Source organism: Corvus moneduloides, chromosome 26, assembly GCF_009650955.1.
Source record: "Corvus moneduloides isolate bCorMon1 chromosome 26, bCorMon1.pri, whole genome shotgun sequence".
NCBI classification, from domain to species: Eukaryota; Metazoa; Chordata; class Aves; order Passeriformes; family Corvidae; genus Corvus; species Corvus moneduloides.
The window spans coordinates 2,433,801-2,461,463 of record NC_045501.1 but is presented as its reverse complement, the minus strand read 5'-3'; the positions used below and the strand labels follow the sequence as shown (position 1 = coordinate 2,461,463).

At 65.4% G+C, this 27,663-nt stretch overlaps 3 protein-coding genes across 4 annotated transcripts; all 3 read right to left on the bottom strand.

Moving 5' to 3' along the window:
* Window positions 1-4,089, bottom strand: CDC6 (cell division cycle 6). Its single transcript, XM_032134213.1, has 12 exons — window positions 3,787-4,089; window positions 3,321-3,572; window positions 2,852-3,070; window positions 2,423-2,622; window positions 2,177-2,340; window positions 1,934-2,040; window positions 1,655-1,794; window positions 1,470-1,570; window positions 1,271-1,335; window positions 926-1,125; window positions 677-817; window positions 1-550 (listed from the first exon to the last, which is right to left on the bottom strand). The coding sequence occupies exons 1-12, from the start codon at window positions 3,980-3,982 to the stop codon at window positions 461-463; spliced, it is 1,875 nt and encodes a 624-aa protein (XP_031990104.1). The 5' UTR covers window positions 3,983-4,089; the 3' UTR covers window positions 1-460.
* Window positions 4,090-4,401: 312 nt separating this feature from the next.
* On the bottom strand, window positions 4,402-16,033 carry WIPF2 (WAS/WASL interacting protein family member 2). Of its 2 annotated transcripts, none has more exons than XM_032134249.1 (8): window positions 15,953-16,033; window positions 9,548-9,660; window positions 9,227-9,359; window positions 8,969-9,088; window positions 7,910-8,560; window positions 6,609-6,818; window positions 6,398-6,499; window positions 4,402-5,687 (listed from the first exon to the last, which is right to left on the bottom strand). In XM_032134249.1, exons 2-8 carry the CDS (start codon window positions 9,608-9,610, stop codon window positions 5,647-5,649), a joined length of 1,320 nt encoding a protein of 439 aa, XP_031990140.1. In that variant the 5' UTR covers window positions 9,611-9,660; window positions 15,953-16,033; the 3' UTR covers window positions 4,402-5,646. The 2 variants fall into 2 exon arrangements, with proteins under 2 accessions (XP_031990140.1, XP_031990139.1); XM_032134248.1 differs by lacking the exon at window positions 15,953-16,033 and adding an exon at window positions 10,321-15,218.
* A 497-nt stretch (window positions 16,034-16,530) lies between these two features.
* Window positions 16,531-24,603, bottom strand: RAPGEFL1 (Rap guanine nucleotide exchange factor like 1). The gene is made up of 15 exons (XM_032134212.1): window positions 24,072-24,603; window positions 22,048-22,126; window positions 21,435-21,585; window positions 21,266-21,363; window positions 20,585-20,697; window positions 20,236-20,403; window positions 20,051-20,148; window positions 19,799-19,921; window positions 19,537-19,715; window positions 19,369-19,459; window positions 18,583-18,633; window positions 18,282-18,369; window positions 18,129-18,193; window positions 17,789-17,843; window positions 16,531-17,071 (listed from the first exon to the last, which is right to left on the bottom strand). Exons 1-15 carry the CDS (start codon window positions 24,535-24,537, stop codon window positions 16,947-16,949), a joined length of 1,950 nt encoding a protein of 649 aa, XP_031990103.1. The 5' UTR covers window positions 24,538-24,603; the 3' UTR covers window positions 16,531-16,946.
* Window positions 24,604-27,663: the final 3,060 nt, after the last annotated feature.

The following is a 27,663-nucleotide window of genomic DNA, read 5'->3' as shown; positions in this document are numbered from 1 at the left end:
TGAACCAGGACGACTTTATTAATGGCAGGAGATAAAGGGGTTCCCACTGTCCCCCCACCCCCAGGGGTCCCTGCACCCCCTCTGCCACTGCCAGCACTGGGAAGATTCTCCCTGCAGCCAGAGTGGTCCAGAAGGTCCCAGAGAGCCCCAGAAGGCTCTGAGAAAGGCAGGAGCAACACTGGACCTGAGGATCACACACCGGGGTGGCAAGGGGGGTCAGGAGCACCCACCCCACCCTGCAAAGGGGCTGGGGGATGTCTCAGCCTCCTGCCTCAGCCACACAGAAATCATAATATAACATTAATAATATTATTATATTAAAAATATTCATAAAAAGACCCCAGACTGACAGCCCCAGGGCAGAACTTGACAAACGTCCAAGACCATGAGAGCCATTTGTCTGCTCTTGCCACAGCAGCAAAATCCCCCTTGAGGCCCTGGGGAGGGGGCTGCTGGGGGGTTAGTGCAGCCCCTGGGCCAGGATGCTGCCCACCAGCGCCGTGTCCTGCAGCCTGTGCTCCAGTGCTGCCTCCTCCAGCGTCAGGGAAACCTGGGCAGGAGAACAGGGATGCTCAGCACCATGCTGCCAGATCCTGCCCCAGTCCCACCCCTGGATCGTGTCCTATCACTGGACCCCAGCGCTGTCACCAGACCCTGCCCCGCCACCCCACAGTACCTTGGCCAGCCGGGCCTCCTTGGCCTTCTTGAGCTCGAGGACACCACGGGACTCCAGGAGGGTGACAAGGGACAGACACTCGGCCTGGTCGACGGTGGGGAGCTGCTGCCGCCTGCATACCTGGCTGTAGGTGTCGTGGAGCTGGGGAGGGCAGGGGGGGTCACACTGCAGCAAAACACCCGAGAGACACCCCAGGGATGCCCACCTGCTGCCCAGGTCCAGCCCTGAGAGGGTCCCACTGCCACTCACCTTCCCCAGGGTCACCTCACGGGCATGTGAGTGCCGGGCAAGCAGGAGTAGGGAGCAGAGCAGCACCTTCTGCTGCAGTGGGAAAGTGTCCTGGGCCCCCCGGGACCCCGCTGCCAGCCGGTCCCCAAACACCTCCGAGAGCACCTGGGAGATGTGCAGGAGCCCCACGCGCTTGGGGACAGGGGACACCGGGGACTCACCTGTGGGACAGAGAGAGGATCCCAGGATGGTGAGAAAGGGGAGGTGGTAGTGGAGAGAGGTGCCCCACAAAGGGAGCCCAAACTCCCACTGAGGCGATCCCGGAGGATTCCCCCCAGGGTTTTGGCTCTGGCAGCAGTGACTCACCCCCAGGCAGCGGCTTGAGCAGGGTCTGGCCTCGCACCTCCAGCTCCACCACCTCCACGGCGCGCCTGGGGAGGGACAGCCCTGAGCTCCAGGCAGAGCAGGCACCCCTGGCATGGGCACCCTGGTGCAGGGAAGCCATGGGGACTCGCAGGGGACCAACCTGGCCCTGGCACCACTGGGTTTTAGGGCACACACTGACCTGCAGACATCCAGGGCCTTGCGAGCATCACCAGAGACTGCAGAGACTTTGCGGGCACAGAACTGGAGCGCAGCAGAGTCCAGGACAGGGTCACCGGCCACCTGCGAGGCACCAGGGCCATCAGCACTGCCACCCATGTGGACAAAGGACCCCATGTCCCCCCACTGTCCTCCCTGTGTCCCCACCTGCCCCAGCCGCTCCTGCAGGATGCGGGTGAGCTGCTCCTTGGTGTAGGGTGGGAAGTGCAGCAGCTGGGGGCTGCCACCTGGGTGGGCTCCCAGCCTGGCCAGGCTCCGGTCTGTCAGGTCCAGGGCATTGGCCAACCCTGAAGGACGAGGAGAGGAGAAGGATGAGGGCTGTTCTCCAAGGAGGGAGCAGGAGGGGGCTGCAAAGGCAAGCCCCCCATCAACCCCTCAAGAGAGGGAGGGTTCCCAGGGCAGCAGTGCCACGCTCTGCAGACTCACCCACGAGGACGAGCCTGGAGCTAGGCAGCTGGGGCCACTCAAAGAGGGTGTAGAGCACGTCCTGGCCTTTGCTCTCCAGCTGGTCCAGCTCATCCAGCACCAGGAGGCTGCGGGAGAGCCCAGATCAACCCCTGCTCTGTCCCCTCACAGCACCCCAAGCAGGGAGAGCAGAGCTGCTGCCAGGCTGCCTCTCCTGGCATCCAGGGGAGATCCCACGCCACCCACCACAGACAGGGAACTCACACCATGGGCCCCTGGGCCATCAGATGCTTCTCCAGGCTCCGGATACGCTCCCGGCCAGTGGCCACAGGCAGCCCCAGCTGCTGTGCCAGGGCAGGGAAGACGCTCTGGGGGCTGCCCAGTGCCATGCAGTTCAGCACCACAGTCCTGCTCCCAGCCAGCTCGTCCTGCCGGGAATGGGAATGTTACACCCGACCCACTGCCCCCAGGCCCCAACAGCAGCCCCACAGCCGTGGCCATGGCACACACCTTGCAGTCGAGCAGAACACGGCTCAGACAGGCTGTTTTCCCAGTCCCGGGGGCCCCAGACACGTAGAGGCTGCCGGGACGGCGCCTCAGGACGTGCTCCCGCAGGAACTGCCGGAGGATCCCCGTCTCCCGCTCCCTGCCCTGGAGCCGGTCGGGCACAGCCGCATGCAACACCTGCTTGGCCTGCTGGTAACAGGTACCTGCACGGGGAGCAAGAGGGCTCAGGGAGGGATGCGGCATTGCTGGGACCCCATCCCAACTGATCATCATCCCCATTCATGTCCCCATCCCTATCCCTGGCTCTGTCCCCCACCTCATCCCCATCCCTTGCTTCACCCTCAACTCTACCCCTATCACCATCCCCATCCATACCCCCATCCCTATCCCTATCCCATCCATAACCCCATACCCGGCCCTGCCCACACTCACCTTCCTGCCGGAAGAGCCGGCTGCGTCGCTGCTGCCCGCCGAGCCCTGAGCTCCGAGGGGTCTCTGGCCCCCCACTCCGCGGGGATGGCCCCGGGCCCTTGGGCTGCTCAGGAGAGGCCGAGGGGTCCCCAAAGAGCAGGCGACGGCCCCGGTTCTCCTTGCTGCGCTTGGCCGGGGAGCCAGGCAGGGCATGGGGGACATTGCACAGGTTGTCATCACCTGCGGGGGCAATAGGCTGGTGGTGACACAGGGCCAGTCTCCCTGGGGGACTTTGCACTTCAGCTCCCCCAAAAAACCCGCGGGAGCAGCTCTTCCTTCCAAAATGGGGATGAAGCCGAAAACGCAGCTGGGCCAGAGCTGGAGTGGGGCTGGGCCCTTCTGTCTGCCCCAGCCCTCTGGGGTGAGAAGGGAGATGCGCTCCCCACCATTCCCGGGGGTCCCCGGCGAAGAGGACAGAGGAGGGACTCACCCAGGCGCTTGCGGGGGCTCAGGGGCTGCACTTTGGGGCTCAGAGGCTGCGCTGTGACACGGCCTGAGCGTGTGTCCGGGGTGGCCTGGCCGGGATCGGCGGGGCCCGAGGCCTTGGAGCGCGGCGAGGGGCGCAGAGCAGGGGCGTCGGGGTCGCTCTTGGCCGGGGGGGCGGCGAGGCGGCGGGCGCTCCTCGTGCGGGGGAAGCCGATGGTGGGCTGGCTCTGCGGGCTCTTGCTGGCCATGGCGGGGGCTGCGGGTAGAGGAAGACAGCGGTCAGAGGGCGGGACCCCGGTCAGGTGAGAAAGATCCCAAGCCCTGCGGGTCCCAGTAACCCCCTGCCCCCCCAATCCCAGTCCCTACCACGCTGTCCCCCATCTCTGGCTCCCGTGTCCCCCTAAGCCCCCCCAGATCCCCTCCGGGTCCCCTCCGGGTCCCCGCCGGGTCCCGCAGCTGCCGCCACCGACCTTCTCGCGCCAAATCAACCCCGGTTCCGCAATTCCCGCCACCAGGCCCGTCTGGCCCCGCCCCTTTCCCCCCATTGGCTGCGCCTCCGCCACCGCAGCCAATCGCCGCGGCCGGAGGAAGGGCCGCAACAGCGCAGCCTATCAGCGAGCGCACCCGAGGCACGGCGGAAGGCGCCGAGCGCGGCACGCGGGGCATGCTGGGAGTTGTGGTCTGAGGGCGGGTAGTCAGCGCTCCCAGTATCCCCAGTGCTCCCACGGCCCGCGCCCTCCAGTCCGGCCTTCCCCGTACTCCCAGTGCCACCAGTACCTCCTATACTGCCTTTCTACTGCCGCTCAGTCTTGTCTCTCCATGCTCCCAGTACTCCCCACCCTTCCTCCTAGTGCTCCCAGTATTCCCCACCACGCTTGCCCCATGCTCCCAGTGCCCACACCCTCCAACCCCCCTCCCCCTGCTCCCAGTACCCACAATCCTCCTTCCCAGTGGTCCCAGTGCCTTCCTACTGTTCTCCCTCCACCCTGTCTGCCAGAGTACTCCGTCCCCAGCCCTTGGGGCATCACCCTCAAGAAAGGGGTTCCTGGGCACACACCCCCCCTTAGACAGTGTCCATGACATCATTTATCACTTAATTACTTTTATTTAAATGCAATTTCCAGCTCCTCCAAATTCCTCTGTTCCCTTTTAAAAGGGCCCCTCGCTCTGGGAGGGGCAGAACCGTGTGGAACCTTTATTTAACCCAAAGGGTAGTGCTGGGGGGTGGGGCTCATTCTCCAGAGAAACCCCCCACTCACCGCTCACCCACCTCGCTCCAGTCTCAACAGGGAAAGGTCCATCATCATAGAAAAAAATTCCCCTGAATGAGCCCCGAACCCGTCTGCAGGGGTGCAGCCCCCCCACACCCCCTCCCCTTCCTGCTACGGCGCTTTACAGGTACAAAGAGATCAGTAACTACGTTAGTGTGACCCCCCCCGCGGGAACACGGAGAGTCCGGCCGGGACCACCCGTCGGACAGGGAGTGTAAGGCAAAACATCACCAGCCCCCCTGGCGCAGCCCCAGGGCCCCCCACGCACCCCCCGATGCGCCAGTCCCAGCACAAACAGGCCCCCCATGTAATTAGTGTTTACTTGTTAAAATGCTCAAGTTTGGGGGGGGTCAGCAGTGAGAGCCAGGGGAACCCGGGGGGAAGTGCCAGGGGAGCAGCGGTTTTGAGGGGGGGTACATGGGGGTGGCCCCCCCCATGGGGTCAGGGAAAGGGAGTCCCCACCAGCCTGGCACTGTCGGGGTGTCCCTGCATGGTCCCACTCACGTTCCCCCCCTGCCTCCACTGGCTCCTGTGCAAAAAAGCAATGGGCTGTGCCGGGATAACGAGGTTCCGCTGGGATCATGAGGCTCTCCCAGGATAACGAGGTTCCACCGGGATAACGAGGCTTTCCTGGGATAACAAGGCTGTGCCGGCCTGTCCCTGCTTCCCCTCGCTCTGGGGGTCTCACAGCATGTCCATTCCCTGCCTGACCCCAGCTCCTCTCCATGAGCCCCCCTGGTGCCAACAGCCGGCACACGGCTCGGCCTCAAGTCCCGTGCCCGGCTCCCAGGCAGATCCCAACCCGGGATCCATGAGGAGCAATGAGGGATGGACCCATCCAGGCTTGCCATGAGGTCACTGAATCCTGGGGGGTGCATAGATGAGGCGGGGCTGGTGGAAGGCGCTGGACTGGGGGGATCCGCTCGTCCTGGGAAAACCGGAGAGGCTGGGAGTGTGTCATGCAGGATCCGGGGGGCTGGGAGCTGGGGGGGTCCGGCTGAGGAAGGGGAAGGAGGTCCATGTCTCTGCTCTGGAACAATCCACCTGCACAGTCCGGTTTCACCTGGGGATGGGGGGCAGAGGGGGGGCCCCACGCGTAGCTGGAAGACAAGGAAGCCTGTTGGAAGCGAGAGCTCCGCAGAGCCGGATCCAGCACGTCTGCTTTCCCTCCTCCACACCCCCGCGCCAGCTGCCGGCCCCCCCCCCCCCGACCTCCCCGCGGAGATCTGGAGCCTGGGATTTGCGCCTGGCAGCAGCCGCTGCAGCCGCACCGAGCTCGGGGCTTTTCAAACCCGCATTAAACATTCATGGCTCTAAAAATAAACGAGCATCCCATTCTCCCCGGAGTCTCCGCCGGGATCCGCAGCGCTGACGCGCGGCACCAAGGGCACTTTGAGCTCTGTCGGGTCCGAGCGCCGGTGCTTGAGGCCTATCCTGGGATACACGGGGGGTCTGCACCCCCCCAGCCCATGCCCAGCCCTGGCTGTGGGGTCCTTCGAGATCCCCTCTGGTACCAAAGGTGCTCAGCACAGGCAGGAATGAGCCCTGCAGCATTTCCCAGCAGGCAAACCGGGAGCAGGCGGGATAGGGCATCTGCACAGCCCAAATATCTGGCCCCTCTGCAGCACAGAGAGTTGCCTTCAGGGCTCGCTACCCCTGGGAATGGGGCTCAGCACTCCCAGGAACACAGGCAGGGCCCAGGGCAAGACCGCTGCACCACCCAACCCTGTGCAGGGACAAACAGGACAGTGCCAGCCCTGAGGACACAGAAGGGGAGAAGGAATTTGGGACATCCCCTCCTCCTCCTCACCTCTGTTTGTTTTGCTGGGGTAGATTCTCTGGAAGTATTTATATTCCTCTGGGGCTGGGAAGTCTTCGACAGGATGAAAGGAGTATTTGGATTCAAAGTCATCTGTGAAGAAAAGGGAAAAGGGGCAGGTGAGGGAGGGGGGCTCTGGGGGAGCCTGGCCAAAGCCACGGGGCTCGGCTCCGAGGGGAATCCGTGCAGGGGTCCCACTCACCCAGGAATGCTCTGACGGTGGAGATGGAGTCCCGGTGCCCATTCCGCACGGGCGGCGGTGGCGGCGGTGGCCCGGCCGGGGTCCGGGTGGGCGGCGGCGGGGGCTTCCCCCGGCTGGGGGGCTCGGTGGGGCCGTGCAGTCTGTAGGGGGGTGGGGGCGGGGGGGCATCGCGCCCTCCGTTCCGCAGCATCGGCGGTGGGGGCGGGGGGGCTGCAGGGACGGCAGGGACAGCGGGGTCAGCGCCGTGCGGCGCTCCCGGGGCAAACCCAGGGACATCCCTCGCAGCATTCTGGGCCAGCTGCTGTGCCAGACTGCGGCCCAGGGATGCTCCTACGCGTGCCCGGAGATTTCCTGCTCGCTCCCGACATCTGCATTCCTCATCATCTGCAGTGCAGGGACCAGCCAGCCCCACTGTCCCCCGGCTCAATGCCCACCCCGGCGGCTGCCCCAGCCCCATGTGCTCCCAGCCCCACATGCTCCCAGCCCACGCTGGGCACAGGTCCCTCCACACCAGAGGGGATCCCAGGAGCAGCTACAATCCCGCACATCCCCGAGTCTGACGGCAGTGGCTCCACACGGAGCCAAGATGCTGCCTGCCAGGACTGGAAGCCACATCCGCAGCGCCACCGAGGCAGTGACAGGACCCACAGCCCCTCTGACCCACCTCTCGCTCCTGCCCAGCCTCCCGCAGAGGCTCGATGGCAGTTCGTGCTCCTCATTAGCCTAATTACATACGGGCTGACAGCGCAGATCCCCAGCTGTAGCTCTGAGGAGGGATTCTGGCAGGGCCAGAAGGACGGAGCGGCTTGGCAGGGGCCCAGGCAGGAGCTGCGGTCTGGACACAGAGCCCAGGAGTGCACGGGGGGGGCACCGGGGCGCAGCCAACACCAGTCCCAGCCACAGGGACACACTCCCGAGGGCTGCACACCCAGGGAAAGGCTTCTCCCTGCTCTGCCATAGCTTTTTGCACCCTCCCAGTGACATTTAGGAAACTCAGGGGAGCAGCCACAGCACACACAGCTGTGCTCTGTCACATTCTCACCTCCCACCCCAGGACAGCATGGGCAGGAGTCGCCCAGCCACAACCCACCATCAACACCAGGCCTGGAAGGAGCTCGATGGTCATGGGACATGACCAAGGACATGTGTTAAATATGGCACTGCAGCTACTGCCCTGGCTCGGCCCCTACACCGCATGCAGAAGCCACTCTGTGCCCCGAAGCCAATTCTTGCCCATCACCTCCCACCAACTCCTGCCCGTCCCAGCTGCCCCCAGGCACTGCAGAGCGAGTGGCTCTTACCTGCTCCACGGCTTGGGGGGTCTCTGGCCGGCGGTGGGGGGCGGCTGCTCTGCAGGGACGGGGAGGCAGCAGTGGGCGGCGGCGGTGCCAGACCCCGCAAAGGGCCCGGCGCCTTCCTGTGCAAGGAGTTGTGTCTCTGCGGCAGCTCCGGGGCCGACTCGCTGCTGGGGCTGGAAGGGCCGTTGGGGACACCGGGGGGTTGCCGGTAAGGGGGAGGCGGAGGGGCAAGAGACTGGCCCTGAGCCCCTGACCGGAGACTGACTGGGGAGGGAGGGGGTTTGATGGGCGGCGGGGCGGGAGGGCCGTCCCTGCTGCCAGGCAGGCGCTGTCCTGGGGTGGGTGGCAGCGGCTTCTCCCGGTTGTAGGGCGAGGCCTTGGCGTGCGCTGGAGGGGGGGCCGGGGGGGCGGCGGCACGGCGTCCCGGCGGCGGGGGCGGCGGGGCCGAAGAGCTGTGCTTCATGCCGGTGCCGCCAGCGGTGCCGGGCCGGGACAGGTCAGGCAGGGAGGGCCTCTGTGTGCGCGGCAGTTCCGGTGGGGACCCTCGGCTGCTGTCGGCATCGTCCTGAGGGCGGCTGTTGCTGGCCGGCACGGGGGGCCTGGGGGCAGCTGCTCGGGCGCCAGGGACTTGCAGTGTTTGTTTAGTGGAGCTGTCTGCAGGGAAGGAGAACACAGTGAGGGGCTGAGCACAGCATGGGAGCAGTGCCCTGTCCGTGCAGAGCCACGGCCGAGGAGGGCCAGGCCGCAGGGACAGCTGTCTGGCACAGGCAGGGAGCTGGCACCGAGCACAGCCACACACGACTCCTCTCTCACCACTCTACTCTGTGGCCACCACAGAGAACACACAGAGTTCAGCAATACACGAAACTCCTGCGCCCTCCAAGAGGTCTGCGTGTGGGACTGAGGTTCAGGGAGGGTGTAGCTGGCCTGTGCCATGCTTGGGATGTGATTTGGGGTCCTGCATCTGGAACCCCCAGGGAAACAGAGTGAGATCCTCAACCCCTTCCTGCTCAGGGCCCTCCCCAGGGACCCCCACGCAGACCACAGGCCTGTGGCCATTACCTGAGCTGTCCTTGGCTCCCACAGGTCTGAGCTTGGGAACGCCGCCTTGGAAGAGGCCGCCCTTGGGCTGGATGGCGGCTGAGCTGGAGCCGTAGCTGCTGCTGCCGCTGCCCTTGGGCTCTGGAAGGAGGGAGACAAAGAGGTTAAGCCTGGAATTATCTGCTCCTCCAATGAGGAGCTGCTGGGAACCAGATGGGCAAGTGCCCTGAAGGGCACAGCAGCACCCAGCATGGGGCCGGGAGCCTCCAGAGGACTCACTTTCCAGGATGGGTGCACTCCGGTCATTGATTTGGGTCACTTTCCTGAGCTTGGTCCCCTTACAGATGTCCTGCAGGAGGGCCCCGCGGCCCCGCTGCTCCTCTCGGCTCAGCTTCGGCGGCTCCGTGTTCGCCTGGAGAGGAGCAGCAGCAGCTCAGCACTTCCCCGGGACCCCCTGGCGCAGGCACAGCCCAGCTCCACATTCCCGCCCCCCGGAGCACCCCACCCCTGCCACAGCCAGCCTTCTCCAGGGGCAATTCCCCTGGTGAGTGGCCCCACGTGGGGACAGGCCACCTCCCCACCCAGCGAGGTGACCCCTACCTGACTGAGGGTGGGGGGTGGCGGGGGGCCGGGGGGCGGCGGCGGGGGAGGAGGGATCGGCATCCTGGCGGCTCCGGCTGCTCAGTGCTGGGGGCAGGCCTGGGCACTCATGCCTGCGGGAAGGGAGGAAGCGGTCAGGGAACACGGGGAAAGCCGGTGGTGAAACACAGCCCCGGGGAACTGTGCTGGTGCCCTGTGCCTGGAGCTCATGCAGAGCAGCAGCTGGAGCTGCTCTCCCAGGTTGTCCCAACGCCCTGGAACAGCAGGTCCCAGAGGTGGGAAGCAGCACATCCCCACCCCAAATGCCCAGAGCCCTCACAGCGCCTGCAGCTAAAACCCAGGACAGGTCTCACACAACCACTTCGCTCGGCAGAGAAAACCCAGCCAAACTGATCCTGCACCATCCATCCAGCTCCTCCAGCTGCAGCTGGAGGCTGCTCACTTGGGAGTGCGACAGTAGCCCGCCAGCACTGGCACGTGGCCCCATGGTGTCTCCAGCCAGGGCCAGGGCAAATCTGCCAGATGGCTCCAGCTCCATGGCAGCCAGAGCAGCACACGACTGTCCTGTGGCTCCCATCCCCGAACTTCCCAGCCTCTTGTCTCCTACATCAATAACCCCCCAGCACCGAAGGCTCTCTGCACCCCACGACTCCAAAGCCCCCTCAAAGCTGTCCAAGCAATGAGGGAAACCAGCTTTCCCAGCATGGATCTGGCAACGTTCCACTCCAACTCATCACAAGCCCAGAACGAACCTGTCTGGCACCACGGCTCACCTGGAACAGCTCCCGGGGCTCCGCAGGGCCCGGCAGCTCTGGTCGGCACTGGAGACAGAGCACAGAGAGAGCAGGGACAGGAAGAGGAGCCTGAATCACTGGGAGGTCACAGGCCCTCGTGCCACTGACAGCAGCGCTCAGGTAGGGCCATCCTGCAGCACAGGCTCAGGGAACAGGAATGTGATGACTGGAGGCATTGCTCACCACATGGAGAGTCCCAGGCACTCGGGGCAGACCCTGAGGCAGGGGACAAATGTCCCTCTCAGGGCCATGGATGTCTTTCCCACAGGAAAACCTATTCCATAGTCACTAATGGGAACCACACCACCAACAGGAGGTAAGGACAGGGCAGTTTCACACCTGAAACTTCCAATTTCCGAGCCATGACCTCCAGGGCAGGTGACAGAGGGCACGGGAACAGCCCCCACCACAGGGAAAGTTCCTTTATGACTCAGGTTTGTACCAGGTACTAACAAGCAGATCCCTTCTCATCTCCTGCTAGATAAACTACAACTTCCTAATCCCCCAGGACACAGGTCCATCCTCTGTCAGACATTCCCGAGGTGTGAGAACGGGAAGCACAGAGCAGCAGCACAGCTGCCACAGCAGCAGCTCCCCTGCCCTCAGGCAAACCACACGCTCTGGGGTTCAGGGAAATAAATAAAGAAATACCTGAACTGCCCTTTAATTAAAATCAGCTCTTCTACCCTGTGAGAACTCCTCAGCTACAGCCTCATCAGGAGGACATTCCTCCTTCTATCTTCTCGCATTTTCCAAGCCACCCAAGACTCCCAGTGCCCTCCCCCTAACAAACACGGTGCTCCTTCACCCCAGCCCAAGCTCGAGGCCGCGCACCCAAGAGCCGACGTCCATCGATCCCTCCAGACACTCCACAGTCGGGAACAACGCCCAGCAAACCCATCTGGCCTGTGCCTTTCCCACTGGAGCAGGATCACAGACGGCTCCGAGCGTGCTCGTCTGGGACGTGTTGGAACAGGAACTCTTTTCCCTGTGCTCCTTCCCACCTGCAGTGGGATCGCAGGGCCGGGGTGGCACGAGTGGCTCCAGGCAGAGCCCCAGTCATGCTGGATCAGCTGCCGGAGGGAATTAGCAAGGATCCAGCTGAGGAAGGCACCGGGTAATGAGACTCCTGATTCGGGCTCATGTGTCACAGCCCTGAGCCAGCACAGGACTGATGCCAGGGCCACCACCTCTGCTCCCGACCCACGGGAACGTCACACATTGTGTCCCCGCTCTGCTCCTGTGCCAGCTGGTTACTCCCAGGGTGACACTTCCCTCGGTGGCCCCTGTGACAGGGATGCATCTCACAGACAGACAAACAGGGGTTTGTCAGCTGGCATAAACCATCCAGTGCCATCCGTGCCAGGCCAGCACTGCTGGGGTCTCTCCGTGTGACCTGCTGACACCCTGCGACAGGCTCTGGACAATCCACAGGGACAATCCACAGGGACCTGGAGGACAAGGGGGTATTTCTACAGACAGACCACGAGTCACTGTCTCCCCTCTAAGGTGCCCTTACAGCAAAACCTGTGCTGGGATCCAGGCTCTGACCTAGAAGAGCAAGAGGAAGGGAGGGAAGAGTTTAAGCTAAAGCAGCTTGAGGATAAACTGGAGCTGAATTCCCGAGAAACAGGTCATTCCGTTTCGGCGCACGGCCCCGTTCAGGCTGGGGATTAATAGCAAAGGTCACATTGAAAAACCAAAATCGAGAGGCCCCGAACTCAGCACACGGGTGGGAACGGTGCCTTTGAAATACAGCCTGGATCTTTCATGTGCAAGAAGACAGACCCAGCTGATACAGATTAGGGAGACAGGAGCTAAATCCTCCAGGAAAAGAAAAAAGGGGGGAGTTCTCCTCCCAGCACCCCTTCATGCCTGGCAGAAGCCATCCCTGTGAACAACGCTCTGACTTCTCCGCGCTCCTTCTCCTTTGTTCTTCCGTACCAGGACCCTTTCACCAAGACACATCAGAGCCTCTGAGGGCTCCATATGCCGTAGTGGCAGCTCCCTGTGCTCGCAGGGAAAGTGGCTGGGAAGAGCTGAATCCAGAGACACCAGCGGATCAAAGCTGGGCTGAGGCAGGAGGGGCAGGTTTACACAGTGCCTTTGCTTTTCCAATCCAAACCAAACCTTAGGAAAGCTCTGAGCAAAGAGTGAAGAAAACAAGGTGTGAAAAGATGTCCCACGGGAGGAGGGAGAGGTCAGGAGATGAGGTGACCCTATGGAAAGCTGCTTCAGAGCTGCTGTTCCACAGGCTGGAGCCCACCATGGCCACAGACCCCTCGGCGGTGTTTTGGATCAGCACTTCCCTGTCAACCCTGAGACCAAAACACTACTAAATCCCAAGAACCTGACATTCAGCTGCCCCTTGTCCCCTAAAAGCAGCCAGATTGGGCAGATCCGGCCCGGCCAGGGAGACACGCCACATTTTCCAGGCATTTTTCAAGTCCCTGTTTGCTGTGGAGGGAATTGAAACGCCCTCCCCAGCAGCAGCCCTCATCCCGGGGGGATTGCTGCTGGAGCAGGACAGGCAGCAGCAGTGACCTTCAGCCGCCTATTTCCTCGCTTTTCAGGGGGATTTGGGCTCCGGGGGGATTTGTATTTCACATTTGCAAGCCCGAGCTGCAGCGCCTCATCCTCAGGGAGGCTTTGAACTGCAGATCAAGAGGAATTTCCACCCTCTGATGTCGGTGCAGAAATGCGGCCGCACCGGTTTGGGAACGACTTCCAAGGCTGGACCTCTCCAACACCCGCCCCCGCGCCTTTATCTTCCCTCTCTTCCCATCCAAACCCACAGTTCCTCGTTACCCCCTCCCAAATTCCGAGCCTGTCCTCCACAGCCTGACATTCCTGCCCGCTCCCGAGGAGCTGAGGATGCTACATAAATAATTTATCCTGAGCGACAGCCATCGCAGGATTTAAGGTCATTCAGGCTTTTAAAATCCTATCAGCATGCTTCCCAAGCCGAGCTGCCAGCTCCATTTGGAGCATCCCGCAGAGCCAGCGCATCCCCGCGTGCAGACAGACAGACACGCTCCGGCCCCGTGGGATCCAGACGCTCCCTGTGAATTATTAACGACCCGCGGGCTCTGACGAGGCGTTTTTAACAAAAACTCCCAACTCCAGAGTTTCTAACTCCTCAGGGATGAGCTCCACAGCCTCAGTTTCCCCATCCACCCACGGCTTCTACAACTTCAGTTTCCCTATCCATCCGCAGCTTCCACATCCTGTTTTCCTCTCCACAGCTTCCTTGGCCTCAGTTTCCCTATTCACAGTTTCCCTATTCCCAGCTTCCAAAGCCTGAGTTTCCCTATTCCCAGCTTCCCCTGCCTCAGTTTCCCCACTCCCAGCTTCCACAGCCTCAGTTTGCCCATCCCTGGCTTTCCCATTCCCAGCCACGGAACCCCCAGCTCAGTCTGTCCCTTGCTCCCAGCTCATCTCAGGTCACTCAGCAGCGGAAACCTTTAATCAGGAGCAAGGAATCCTGTCCTGAAATTCCACTGCAGCAAAGGGAAAAGCAGGAAAAGCCCGTCCTGCCAGGCCTGCAGCCTCCCCTGCTGCTCCTCCTTTCCCAAAGAGGCAAAAGGAAGCCAGGAAGGGAGAGGTGGCACACGAGGGGTTGGGCAGGAACAGCTGAATTATTCCAGCGGGAGGAAGTGGCAGGAGACACAGGGACTTCCCGGTTCCTTTGAGCCGGAGCTCGGAATTCCGGGTGCAGCGATCCTGACAGCGATCAAAACAGAGTGAGATCCCGCATTGGACGCGTGCTCCTGGACCACTGGCCTTTCCACCCACCCTGCCTTCAGCATTGTGGGCAGAAAGGCTGTTGGACCGGGAGCAGGGAGTCCTGGATGTGTTTCCCTGGAGCGGGAGGGACAGCTCAGCTCCAGCGTTGCCCAGAAAACCTGTGGCTGCCCTATCCCTGGAAGTGTTCCAGGTTGGATGGGGCTTGGAACAACCCCTTCCAGTGCAAGATGGGATTTAAGGTTATTTCCAATTCAAATCATTCCAGGATTCCATGGAACTCTGTGTCCGTGGTCATCCCTAAGCTGCCACAGGCTCCAAAAAGTCCCCCCCTCCTTCTCCTGTACCCTAAATAGGGTCCCACTCCCTCCCCAGGCAAGCCTCAGTGCATCCCCAGCCCTTGCTGGTTCTGAACACCCACAGGGTGGGGATCCAGGGGGGTCCTGGGAAGGGTGGAGGAGTCTAGTGGGTCAGTGGGGGGAGGGGGTCCAGAGGGGTCCTGGGAGTCAGTGTGACGGTACCAGGGGTCATAGAAGGGGTCCAGGGGGATCCTGGGAAGGGTGAAGGGGTCCCAGGGGTCACACTGGGGGTCCTTGGCCCCTGGTCCTGCCAGTTCTGGACACCCCCACTGGGGAGGGGACCCTGAGGTGACCCAGGAGTCAGGGGGGAGGGGTCAATGGGGTCGTGGTAGAGGTCTCAGAGGTCATAGGGGGACTCCCAGGGGACACTCTGGGGTCAGTCTCCATGGTGGGATCCCAGGCACCCAGCCCTGGCCCCACCACTTCTGGGCAGCCCCAGGCTGGGGGAGCAGGGGGGTCCTGGGAAGGGGTGGAAGGGTCCAGGGCATCAATATGGGGGTCTCAGAGGGGTGCCAGGAGTCACAGTGGGGATCCCAGGCCCCCAGCCCTGCCAGCTCCGGAGACCCGCAGGTTGGAGGTCCAGAAGGGTCCTGAGGAGAGGTCCCTGAAGTGCCCCAGGGGTCAGGGTGAAGGGGTCCAGGGGTCAGGGTGGACGTCCCAGACCCCTGATCCCACTGGTTCCAGCCACACCAAAGACGGGAGTCCAAGGAGTGGTGGAGAAGTCCAGGAGGTCAGTGTGGGGATCGCGGGGGAGGCACAGGGGTCACAGTGGGGGTCACAGTGGGGGTCACAGTGGGGGTCACAGTGGGGGTCACAGTGGGGGTCACAGTGGGGGTCACAGTGGGGGTCCCAGGGCACTGGTGCTGCCAGGCGCAGGCACGCCCAGGGTGGGGGCACAAGGAGGGTCCTGGGGAGGGATCCCACACGTAATTCAAGGGTCAGGGTGGAGGAGTCAAGGACAGTGCGGGGGTCTCAGTGGAGGTCCATGGGGGTCCTGGGGATGGGTCTCAGAGGAGACCTGGGGGTCAGAGAGGGGGTCCCCATGGTGGGGGGTTCCCAGGCCCCCAGACCCGCCGGTTCTGGGCATACCCAAGCTGAGGGTCCAGGGCAGTTCTAGGGAAGAACCCAGGAGACCCAGGAGTCAGGGAGGTGGGAGATCTCACAGGCGACCCAGGGGTCAGGTTGGGAGGGTCCAGGGGGTCAGTGTGGGGGCTCCAGCCCCCCCGGCCTTGCCGGTTCCTGGCACTCCAAAGCCGGCCCCGCGGACTCCTCAGAGGCCCCAGGGACCCCTCAGCCGGCTCCGAGGACCCTCAGCCGGCCCCGGACACCCCCCCCCAGATCCGCGCAGGCCTCAGCGCACCCCCCGCCCCGCCGGTCCCAGGCTCCGCACAGGCCCCACGCGCCCACCCCAAGCCACCGCACCCTACACAAGGGCCCCGTGGCCGCAGTCCCGGCCCCCCGAGCCCCGGCCCGGCCCCGCCGATCCCCCCCGGCCCTCCCCCGCTCACCCGCGGCTCCTCCCGCCGCTCCCGGCCCCGGCCCCAGCCCCGCCGAACGAAATGGCGGTCGTGGCCCTTCTGCGCCTGCGCGACCGAAGCGGATGTGGGCGGGGCACGGCGGGGCACGGCGGGGCAGCGGCGCCATGATGAGGAGGTCGAGTGGCCATGAGAGAATGCCCCGCCATCGCCATCTTGGGAAGGTCACGCCGGCTGTGTGAACGTCCAGTGCCGCGGCGTCCCGGTGACCGAAAGCAGAGTGGCACCACTGGGAAGAAGTTCCCTACTCTGTGCCGAAACGCTGCTGAAGGCCCGTGATGAGACGACTGAGCTGGGCTGCGCCGCCCGTTTTCCCTTCCGCCATATTGAGAAGGTCAGCTGGATACCCCCAGCAGCCGCCATGTTGGGAGGGTTGACGGGAACCGTGGCGGCCGCCATGTTTAGAAGGTCAGATATTGGCTTCGCCTGGCCGCCATCTTGGAGAGGTCGGATCCACCCGGGCAGTACCGAGACCGTGACGTCATCGACAGCGATGCTGTGACGTCACTCCCATCGTTACCTCAATCCCTACCATGACATCAGAGACAGGCGCCGGGACAGACTTTTATTGGGGCTCCCTGCCCCACCCCCAGCTTGACTTTTTTTTTTTTTTTTTTTTTTTTTTTTTTTTTTTCCTCCTTTTTTTTAAAAAATAAATGTACAATTCCGGACAGCGGCAGTACAAAATATACACGTCTGGGAGGGGGGCGGGGCACACATACAAAAATAGAGGGGACGGGGGGGGGGGGACATGACCCCCTCCCCCGGGGGCCCCTGTGCCCCAGCCAGGGGAGGGGGCGGGGGGAGAGGGGGATGCGCCGGGGGGTCCCCAAACCCACCACCCACCCCCCCCAAGGGTGGGGGCAGCACCCAAGGGCCGGGGCTGGGCAAAGTGCGTCAGTGCGGGGGGGCTCCGGGCCCCCCTGGGGGGTTCCCGGGGTTTGGGGGTCCCGGGGTGGGTCCCCCCTCACTGGCTGCCGGGCTCCAGCTTGTAGGAGAGCTCGAAGAGCAGGTTCTGGTTGTCGATGACGCGCAGCTGCCGCACGTAGGCCTTGGTCTGCAGCTGGGCCGGGGACGCCTCCAGCTCCAGGCCTGGGAACGGCCCCAGAATGGGGGAATGGGAATGGAGGGATGGGGATGGGAAAGCACAATGTGGGAAAGGGGGTGTGGCAGTGGAGGGGATGCAGGGATGGAGGGATGGAAAGATGGAAGATGGCAGTATGGGAATGGGGATGTGGGAATGATGATGGAGGGATGCAGGGACAGGGGTGGCAAGGCGGTAATGGGAATGCAGGGGATGTGGGGGTGGAGGGGATGCAGGGGTGGGGATGGGAAAATGCAATGTGGGAATGGAGAGGTTGGGGATGGAGGGGATGCAGGGGTGGGGATGGGAAAATGCAATGTGGGAATGGAGAGGTTGGGGATGGAGGGGATGCAGGGGTGGGGATGAGGGAAGGAAATGGGGATGGCAACGTGAGAGTGGGGATTGAGGGATGGAAGAGGTGCAGGGGATGCAGGTGAAGGGATGGGGATGCAGGGACAGGGATGCAGGGATGCAGGAATGGGGATTCAGGAACGGGGATGCAGGGTGAAGGGATGAGGGATGCAGGGATGAGGATGCAGGGTGAAGGGATAAAGGGATGAGGACGCAGGGATTTAGGGATGCAGGGACATGGATAAAAGGTGTGAGGAGGCTCTGGCCACATCCCCATCCCTCAGGGCCAGCACTGCAGGCTCAGGCCCGTGTGGGCCCCCCCAGCAGTGCCCCCCTAGCCCTGGCAGTGCCCCCTCCCCGTCCCCCCCACTCACAGAGGGGGCGGCTCCGGTACTTCCGCACGGTTCTCACTTTCTCGGCGATGCAGTGCTGGGGCACAGAGAGACCCCAGAGTCAGCCCCAGCCCCCCGAGACCCCACCCAGTCCCCTCAGGGACCAGCAACCCCCCCAGGAGCCCCCTGCACACCCCCCACCCTCAGGGACCCCCCTCCCCCAGGATCCTGTTCTGCACCCAGGGGACCCTGAACCCTCCCACTCCGCCCAGACAGGGGAGCCCCAAACCCTCTTGGGGGGTCCTCCAGCCCCTCAGGGGAGTCCCCTCTCCCTTGCCCTCACCCTGGGGGTTCCTCTGCCCCATCTCCCCCTAGAACCCACCAGTTTCTCCACGTTGACCAGCCCATCCAGGAGGGTCTTGCTGCCTTCGTGCAGGAAGGTCAGATCTGGGGGACAGGGGAGGTGATGGGGAGTCCCGTGGGGTGTCAGAGGGACCCCAAACCCCCACGGGGCAGCCCCTGAGCCCCCCCTCACCTTTGAGGATGAGCGGCACAAAGGGGATGAGGGGCGGCTTCATCTTGGCCAGCACCTCCCGGTAGGTCTTGTGGTTCCTGCAGGGGTCCTGGGGGGGAAAGGGGGGTTCAGGCTTTAGGGCAGGGCTCCCTGGGGGTGCCCTGGTTCCACCCCCCCCATGCAGGTGGCCATGGGCATGGGGCTGGTGGCCTGGGGGAGGGGGGCAAGGACACCTTGGGAACATCCCCTGCTCCCCAAACACCCCCAGGGGAGGCCTGGGGACCCCCCAACACCCGTGGGAGCCCCCACACCTCTCACCCACCGTCAGGTTCTCAAACTTCCGAAACAGGTTCTTGAATTTCCCTGGGAGCTTCTGGAATGACAAAAAAACGGGAGGGTAGGGAACATCCAGCGGGGTCAGGGAGCACCAAAGGGGTGGGCAGAAGCATCCAGGGGGTTCTGGGAACACCCAGGAAAGGGTCAGGGAGCATCTGAGGGTGTCCAGAAAGGCCCAGAAAGGTCTGGAAGCACCCAGAGGAGTCCTGGAAGCACTGGGGTGACGGTGAGGTGGGGTCTGAAAGAACCCAGGAGAGGTCTGGGAGCAGCCAGGTGTGGGCATGAGCATCCCGAGGGTCCTGGGAGCACCTGGGCAGTGTCAGGGAGCAGCCAGGGGTGGTCTGGGAGCATCCAGAGGGTCCTGGGGAGCACTGGAGAGTGGTGTGGGAGCATCCAGGGGCAGTCCGGGAGCACCCAGAGATGTTCTGGGAGTACTGAGGGGGAAGGGAGCTCCTGAGGGGTTCCAAGAGCACTCAAGGGGGATCTGAAAGAACTCAGGAGGGGTCTAAGAAGCAGCCAGGTGTGGGTATGAGCATCCCAAGGGTCCTAGGAGCACCCGGGTGGTGTCAGGGAGCACCCAGGGGTGGACTGGGAGCTTCCAGAGGGTCCTGGGAGCACTGGAGGGTGGGGTGAGAGCTCCCAGAGTGAAAAGGGAGCACCCAGGGGTGGTCTGAGATCACCCAGGGAAAGGGTCAGGGAGCACCTGGCGGTGTTCAGAAAGGCACAGGAAGACCTGGAGCGCCATGGGGGTCGGGGTCCCCCCAGCCCTCACCTCCCAGGTGAGGCGCAGGCGGCTGACGGCGGCGTTGTTGAGGCCGATGACGATGGCGTAGAACGAGAGCATGTCCTGGTTCTGCTTGCAGCTGGTGGGGGACAGCGTGAGGGGCGGGCTGGGCACCCCAGGGACCCCCCAGCAGCCCCTCCCCGGCCCCCCACTCACATGGCAGCGATCTTGATGAGCTTCTTGAGCAGGTGGGCGCGCTTGCCCAGCCCCTCGCAGAGCAGCAGCTCCGTGCCCACCCAGTGCTGCACTTCACTGCAGCGCTGCAGCAGCAGCTCCAGGTTCGCCGTCTCCCGCCGGCCCCGCTCCCCGTGGAACACGTAATCCACGAATTCCAGCTGGGGGGACGCACACGTTCCATCAGAGCCCGCCCCCCGCCACAGCACGGCAGCTCCCCCGAGCCCCCCGAGCCCCCCAAAACCTCGTGGATGCAGCGGAAGAGCTCCCAGTGGAAGGCTGTGAGGTGGTTGGCGACGTCCTCGGGCTCGGCACGGTGGATCTCGGTGTCCCCCGGGACCACCTGGATCTCCTCGGGCAGTGGCACCTGCGAGGGGACACCGGATGGGGCACTCAGGGGGTGCTGGCCCCGGGGTGGGAGCGTCCCCCCCGATCGCGGTGCCAGGTGCCGGGAGGGGGACGGTCCCTGCCGGGGTGTCCCCACCACGGAGCTCACCAGGGAGTCGAAAGTGTCCCTGGTGCAGGCGAAGAGGTGGCTGTTGATGCCCAGGGTGGTGAACACGCACTCCTCGCTGGGCTGCAGCACCGCTTTCTCTGCCGCGGGGCACAGGGTGGGGTCAGCACCGGCCGGACCCCCCAGCCCCGCCCGCAGCCCCCCACCACCCCCGGCCCCCCGGGCACCTCCGGACGAGGCCATGGTGACGAGGATGAGCGCGTCCCCGCGGGCGCTCTGCTCCTCCGAGTACTGGAGCTTCTCGGTGACCGAGGCCAGGATGTCCTGCACCGAGGCCGAGAGGCGGCTGCGAATGGTGACGTACGAGTGGTCGGGCATGTAGACGCGGCAGAAAACTGGGAGAGGGCGAGGGGTCAGCGCCGGGCACCCCCACACCACCCCCGGCACTGCCCACCGGGGAAACTGAGGCACGGGGAGGACGCTGAGCAGACCCGGAGTGGGCACGGCCCCGTGCAGCGGCTGGTGGGTCATGGAGGGGACCCCAATCCCCCTCAGCTCCCCCCCACAGTCACTCACTCTCGTCAGAACCCCGAAATGCCACCCGGGTCTGCAGGCAGGAGTCGATGCGTCGGAAATGCCGGAACAGCGGCTTCACCTGCTTGTTCGGGGGGGGCGTCTCGTCGGCCACCCTGAGGGGGCACAGGACAGGGCTCAGGTGGGGCCCTGGACCCCCGGGGCTGCACCCCGAGACCCACGGGGTGCCCCGGCAGCCCCCACCCAGGGCCTCCCGCATGGCAGGAGGGTGGGCACGGGGAGGGCACTGGGGCACGCTGAGGGTGGGCACAGGGGGAGGGTGGGCAGGAGGGTGCCGTGGGGAGGGGTCCGAGGCTGCGCACGGCGAGGGCATAAGGGGGGCACAAAGGTGGAGGTGAAGGTGCAACCGGGAGGGCACCAGGAGGGGGCTGCTACTGACCCCTCCAGCCCCTGGGCACCCCCAAGGGCCACAACTCCTCGTCCTTCTTGAGGACTCCCTGACCCACAGGGACCCCCAGGACCCTCTGCCCTCCCCTGGGACATTCTGAACCACAGGGAACCTCAGGACCCCCTGTCCTCCCTGAGAATATTTTGTCCCACGGGGACCCCGGACTCCATAGGATTCCCTGCCCTCCCCGGGAACCCCTGACCGATGGTGACCCCTGGTCCCCCAGGCACTCCTGACCACCAGGGGACCCCAGGACCCCCTGACCCTCTTCTCACTTGAGCTCCACGGTCTCCACGAGCTGGTGCAGCTTGATGATCTCGTCCTCCAGCTCGTGGTAGAGGGACGTGTCCTTCATGATGAGCAGATAAAGCTCCTGTGGGGTGAGAGGGGTCAGGGCCGGGGCTGCAGGGGACTGCTGGGGGGACACGGGAAGGGGACACCCACCTTGATGACCTTCCCGGCGCTCTCCTCCTCCTGCAGCAGCCCCTTGTAGGTCTCGAGGAAGTGCAGCAGCACGGCCAGCACCGCCCGCTTGCGCTGCAGCCCGGAGCCCTCCTCCCAGCGCGCCGGGGGGCTGCCCGCCGCCAGCACAAAGGTGGCACCGTCAAGGAGGTGCCACGGCAAGGAGGGACCCTCGGCCACCCCCCAGCACCCGCTGCACCGAGGGACCTCATTTGAGGGTCCTTGTGCCCTCCCTGGTAGCACCACAGTGCCCAGCTTGCACCCAAACCCGTAGCCCACCCCCATAGCACCCCCATGGCTGCTCCTGTGAGCCCCCCATAGCATCCTGCTGCCCTGCCCATGTCCCACTCCTCCTTGCAACCCCATGCCCATCCCTTTGTCATCCTCATGGCTTCATGGCACCCTAGTAGTGCACGTGCTGGTGCCCTCCTGGTTGCACCCTCATGCCAGCTCTTGTGCCACCACCATGTCCCCTTCATAGCCCCCTTATTCCCACCCTCACTGCACCCCAATACCCTCCTCATGTCCAGCCTCCGACCCCTCCTCACCCACCCTCGTGCCCACCCTCGGGGCCCCCCAGGACCCTCCAGGATATTGCTGGTGCAGCTGCTGCAGGAAGCGCTCGGTGGGCAGGAACAGCGAGTGGGTGAGCACGATGTCATCCAGCAGCGACTCTGGGGGGACAGGGGGGGACAGGGGTGGGCACCCCACCCACAGAGCCCCCCGACACTCCCGGCGGCCCCGTGCCCGGCGGGATGGGCGGGTGAGGGGAGCGATGGTAATTCGCAGGGTGACACCGGGAGAGGCCGAGCCCCACGCGAACCCCCCCGCCCCGGCGCTGACTCAGAGCCCGCTCCCAGCCCCGGGGCAGCCGGGCCCGGCCGAGCCGGTGTGGGGGCAGAGGCGCCGGCAGGGCGGGACCGGGGCCGCGACGCCCCGGCACACCCGGCAGCCCCGTGAGAGCCCGGCCGCGGGCACAGCAGGACACGGCGCAGGGAAACTGAGGCAGGCAGCTCGAGGCACACTAGGTGGGTGCCACAGCCGGGCTCTCCGGGGCAGCACGGGTGGCACCACCCTGTGAAGGTGTTTTGGCAAGGCCAGGTGAGCCGAGGGCCCGGTACCGGCATCAGTGCCCGTCAGAGCCGGCATCAGTCACCGCCACGACCTTTGGACACGGCACCGCTCCCTCGCCCGGCACCAGCGCAACCCTCGGCCCCGAGCGGGTCCCCAGCCGAGGCTGCCCAAGCAGCTCTGCCACGTGCCCAGGGGATACTCTGGTAGCCCTTCAGAGGCCCAAGGACCCGACTCACGGAGGGGCCATGCAGACCATCCCCCCAGTCACCCCCCAGCTGTTAACCCGGTCACGGATCCGTGCCAAGCCAGGGCAGAGGGTCCCCTGGCACCCCTGCACCGGGCAGAGCACCCACGGGGCATCAGCTGCTGCCGAAAGCAGGACACGGCAGTCTGGGGCACAGGGACAGACGGGGGCACCGGCAGCATGGGGGGTGCAGGTACACGGCCCCCACCTCTCCCAGCCCCCCTGCCCTGAGTGCAGCCCCTTCCCATGTTCTGCCTGTGGGGCAAGAGTTGAACACTCCCCCATCCCTTTGGGCTGCAGCCCCCTGCAGCCCTGCCTCAGTTTCCCCATCCCTCTGCAGCACTCACGCTGTACCCCAGAGTCGCAGGGACGTTTTCCCAAGTCGGGACCCCCATGCTGGCTCCTGCCCCCCTGCTCCCTGCCAGCTCGAGCACCGCCAGGCCTGGCAGCGTGTTGGTGCAGGCAAGACCTGGTGCTGCCAGTCCCAGCTCGTCCCTACCCGAGGGCTCCTCGTGTCAGTGGTTGCACCCAATCCCGGCCCTGGCATCACTGGAGCAGGGGGCTGGCGGTGCCCTGGGGTCCCCGACGGCCCCTGGTCCCAGCAGCCAAGAGGGATTGGCCGGAACAGGGATCCCCATGGTGTGGGAAGGCTCCCACCCACCTGCACCCAACCTGGCTCCCACCCAGCTCTGGCACCAAAAGCACCCCAACACCTGGGCACGGGGAGCCGTGGTGGGACAGCACCGGGAGGCCTGTGCCGGAGGAAAGGGGCGTCCAGCCCACCCCTCCCCCCTCCACTGCAGCTCCCGTCGGGGCTAATTTTAGCACCAGGAGGATGTTGAGGACCATCCAACCGGGAGGTGGATGCTGCAGTGACTGCCGGTGCCCGGCCACCCCCGTTCCCCACCGAGCTGACGCTGCCATTGAGCCCATATCCCCCGCCAGCCCCTCTGCCGCGGTGCCTTGCCCAGGGAACTCCTGCCCACCCCGCAGACTCCTGCCCACCCCGCTGCCACGGGCGCCCTGCCCCGGCGGGGACCCGGCCTTGACCTTGTCACCCCAACCGAGCACCGCTGTGCCCTGTGCAGGGCCACCCGCCTCATCGGGTACCGGGGTCCCGCACCCCGCTGTCTCCCACCGCAGCATCCACCAGCGCATCCCCCCCGCAAGCAGCGGCCGCCCCCGGTCTCTCCCCGCTCCGCCGCATCGCCCCGCGATCCACGCGCTCCCCACCCCGGGCACCCCCGCAGCCCCTCCCGGGGGTCCCGCAGCCCGTCCCGTGGGGTTCCGCAGCCCCGTACCTGCCCCGCAGCCCCTCCCGTGTGCAGCCGCCGGCAGCCGGTCGAGGAGCGCGGCCAGGAGCCGCTCGGGGGGCGCGGGCGCGGCGGGGGCGCAGCCGCAGCCGCAGCAGCACCGGGCGGCGGGCGGCGGCTCCGGGCTCGGCGGCTCCCGGTCCCGGTCCCGGTCCCGGTCCCGGTCCCGGTCCCGGTCCCGGTCCCGGTCCCGATCGCGGTCGCCGCACGGTGACGGATCCTCAGGGGAGCGGAGCGGCGCTTCGGGCGGCCGCAGCTCCAGCCAGCGGCCCTCGCCCCCCGGCACCGGCCCCGCGGGCCCCGCCGGCTCCTCCGGGGAGGCGGGCGGGCGCGACAGGCTCTGCCGCCGCGGCGCCGGCACCGACCCCGGCCCCGGTACCTGCCCCGGGGGGACGGCGGGGCGGACGGGCAGGTGCGAGCCCGGCTTCTTCAGCAACTTCTCCAGCGGCTTCATGGCCGCCCGGGCGCGGCGGCGGCGGCGGCTCAGGGGCCCATCGGCGGCGGCGGCGGCTCCGTTCGGCTCCGCTCGGGCTCGGGCCGCGGCGCCGCTCCCCGCCCGCCCCGCACCGGCTGCGCGTTGCGCCCGCCCCGCACCGGCCCCGCCGCGGCCCCGCCGCCAGCACCGCCCCGCCCCGTTACGGCCCCGCCGCCGCCGCCCCCGGCACCTGCCCGCCCCTTTCCCCGCACCGCCGCCGCCCCCGGCCCCGCCAACGGCACCTGCCCGCCCCCTCGCCGCACCACCGCACTCGGTACCGAACCCGCCCCGGGGCTGCGGTGACAGCGGCTCGCACCCAGGACACGGTCACCGCCCGCTTCCCCGCAGCCCCGCACAGGTGATGCATTACCGGCCCCGCATCCATCTCCCCGCATTCCCCCCTCGCATCCCCGGGGTACCGCCACGCGCGACCTCCCCACCACACCGTACAGCCTGGGGAGACACCCAGCCCAGAGTCTGTCACCCCCTGCTGTCACACACCGCGGCCGGGGGGCGCAGCCCCACAGCCCCCTGCCATGTGCTGCCTCACACGCCCGGCACACCCCCGTGCCTGGTCCCCCTCGCACACCCATACAGCTCCCCCACGCCAGCCCAGGGGCACATGGCACCGCGCCCCCCCCTCCCCCTACCCAGTGCTGCCGCTCCCCAGTGTCCCCTGCACGGAGGGGCACATTCCCAGCTATGGGGTGACCCACCCCCGGACCCCCAGCCCAGCTCTCTGCACCTGCCGCAGTGTGGGAAAGGGCCGGGGGTGGGTGCGAGACCCCCCACCCTGGCATCCCTGGGGCTGGGTGCCCCCGCGGGCAGGGCGGGCAGGTCGGGGTGGCTGCCAGACCCCCCCTCTGCCGCCTGCCAGGCCGCAACGGGCCCCGGCGTGCCGGGGTAGGTGCCGGGGCAGGTTCCGGGGCAGGTTCTGGGGCAGGGCAGGGCAGGGCAAGATGTGGCGCTTGCCTGGGGCTGATCCTCCTGCCCCGCACCCGCGGGATGCTGAGCACCCATCCTGCCCATGCCCACTGCCCCCAGCCCCACCTTGCACCCTCTGGACACGTCAGCGGGTGAAAACAACAGTGGGACAGACCCTGTGTCCTCCTAGTCCCGTTCTCCCGAGTCCATCCCCCTGCAAACCCATGGCCCTGCGGCAACCCCGGGGTGGGATGGCGGCAGCGGCCGGGGGGACACAGCAGGTGACCCCTTGGCCTTTGCTGGGCCGCACTGCCCGGGGGGTTCGGGGAGGGATGGAGGAACGAGGGTCCCGGCAGCTCCCGCTTTGTTCCCGCTTCGCCTCCACCCGGCAGTTGCCTGGCAACTCCATCCATGCGGCTGCCAGAGAGCGGCAAAACACGTCCCCACATCCCCACATCCCTATCCGCGGCTGCACCGAGCCCTGTCGGGATGGCACAGCATGGCATGGCCCGGCACATCCCTCCTCTGTTCCTCCAGCCTCCAGCGTTCAGATCCCCCACATCCCATCCAACATCCCCAAAAAATCCCGCTCTGTTGAGCTCCTCCATCCCCTTTCCCCACAGCATCCGGGCAAGGGTTCCCGAACCTGGGTGCAGGTGGTGCTGCTGGCCAGGTTCAGCCACGCAGAGAGGGGCTTCTCCTGACAGCAGGAGGGGAAACTGAGGCACGGACAGACCTCACTCGCTGGTGGCAATGGGGATGCACTGGGGCACACCGGCAGGAGGGACCTGGAGCACTGTGCCATGCTGAGGGCAATGCTCCCCCTGGGAAAGGTGCCCCAGATCCGGCCCATCCCATCCCCTCTCCCCAGCTCGGCAGGGACAGGGGCACTGCTGGCGCAGAATGAACTATTGGCTTAATTAATTTGCTGTTATTTCTCCTAACGAGCTGGGATCTGGAGCGGGCGCTTCCCTCGGTTGGCAGCCAGCGCATTCCCCCGCCCCGGCAGTGAGCCGGGGGTGCGAAGCCTCCAGGCACCGCTCAAAACAGACCGTGTGTAGGAGGGAAAAATTACACCCCGGGAAAAATCCCTCCCCAAGCCAGCGCCTTAACCCACTTCCCAGCTGCAGCGCTGGGAGAGGGGAGTCAGACATTTGGGGAAGGGGAGAACTGCCAAGAGATGGGGGCAGCTCCTCCATTAGGTCCCTGTGAAGGGCTGAGCCAAATCCTGGACCATGCTCAGTCCCGATCCTCCTGCCAGGGAGGGAAACTGAGGCAGGGGCGCTAGGGAGGGATGGGGCAGCACAGCAGTGGGAGCAGGAAGGTGATGACTCCTACTGCTGCTGCTGCTGGAAGGGCTCTGGGACCCCCACCCCACTGTCAAATGGCCTCTGGGACCCCTACGCCACTGCCAGCAGTGAGGGCAGGAACTGGGGAGACCTACAGAGAAGGGAGGAAAAGAGGGTGGGATGCAAAGGGGGGAGTTGGGGTCCCCCCTGCCCTCAAAGCCGCCCTTCCACTGTGGCATGGGCAAGTCCCACCAGCATCCTTCCCCCACCCAGCCTGGCCGCAGGAGGGCAGAGCTCACCGTGATGCTCCATCCACAGGATCAGGGTGTAACAGGAGTGGGGTACATGCCCCCCACCCCTATTTGGCGTGGGCAGGTGGGCGGGGGCCTGGCAGGAGGCTGCGGCTGCCAAGGCGGAGGCAGCGCGGCACAAACACGCAGGCGGCAGCTCCCGCACCACCAACACAACAGTTGGTCCTTCCCTGTGAGCCAGTGAGGCTGGCGAGGAGGAGGGGGCTCACATCAGCCCCCCCCCAGAGAGAGGAGGGGGCTCCCTCCAGCCCCGCTACCAGGGCAGAGCTGGGCTGGGGATGGGTGGCAGCTGCTTCCAGGGATGTGGGGGCGAGGACGGCTGGCACCAGGCACAGCGGAGCTGTAATTCCAGTCCCACGGTGAGCTCCTGAGAAGGGCAGAGCTGCACCTAGGAAGAGGAGGGTGGCTCCTGGGAAGAGGAGAACAGCTCCTGGGACACAGCAGAGGTGACGCTGGTCCTGCCAGGGAAGCTCAGGTGGACACTGTCCCTGTGGCTCTCAGCCCCAGGAAGGACACACAAGAGCTGTCTGCTTCCTACAACGCTGTTAGGGATGTACATCCCACAGGATAGGAATCCAAGT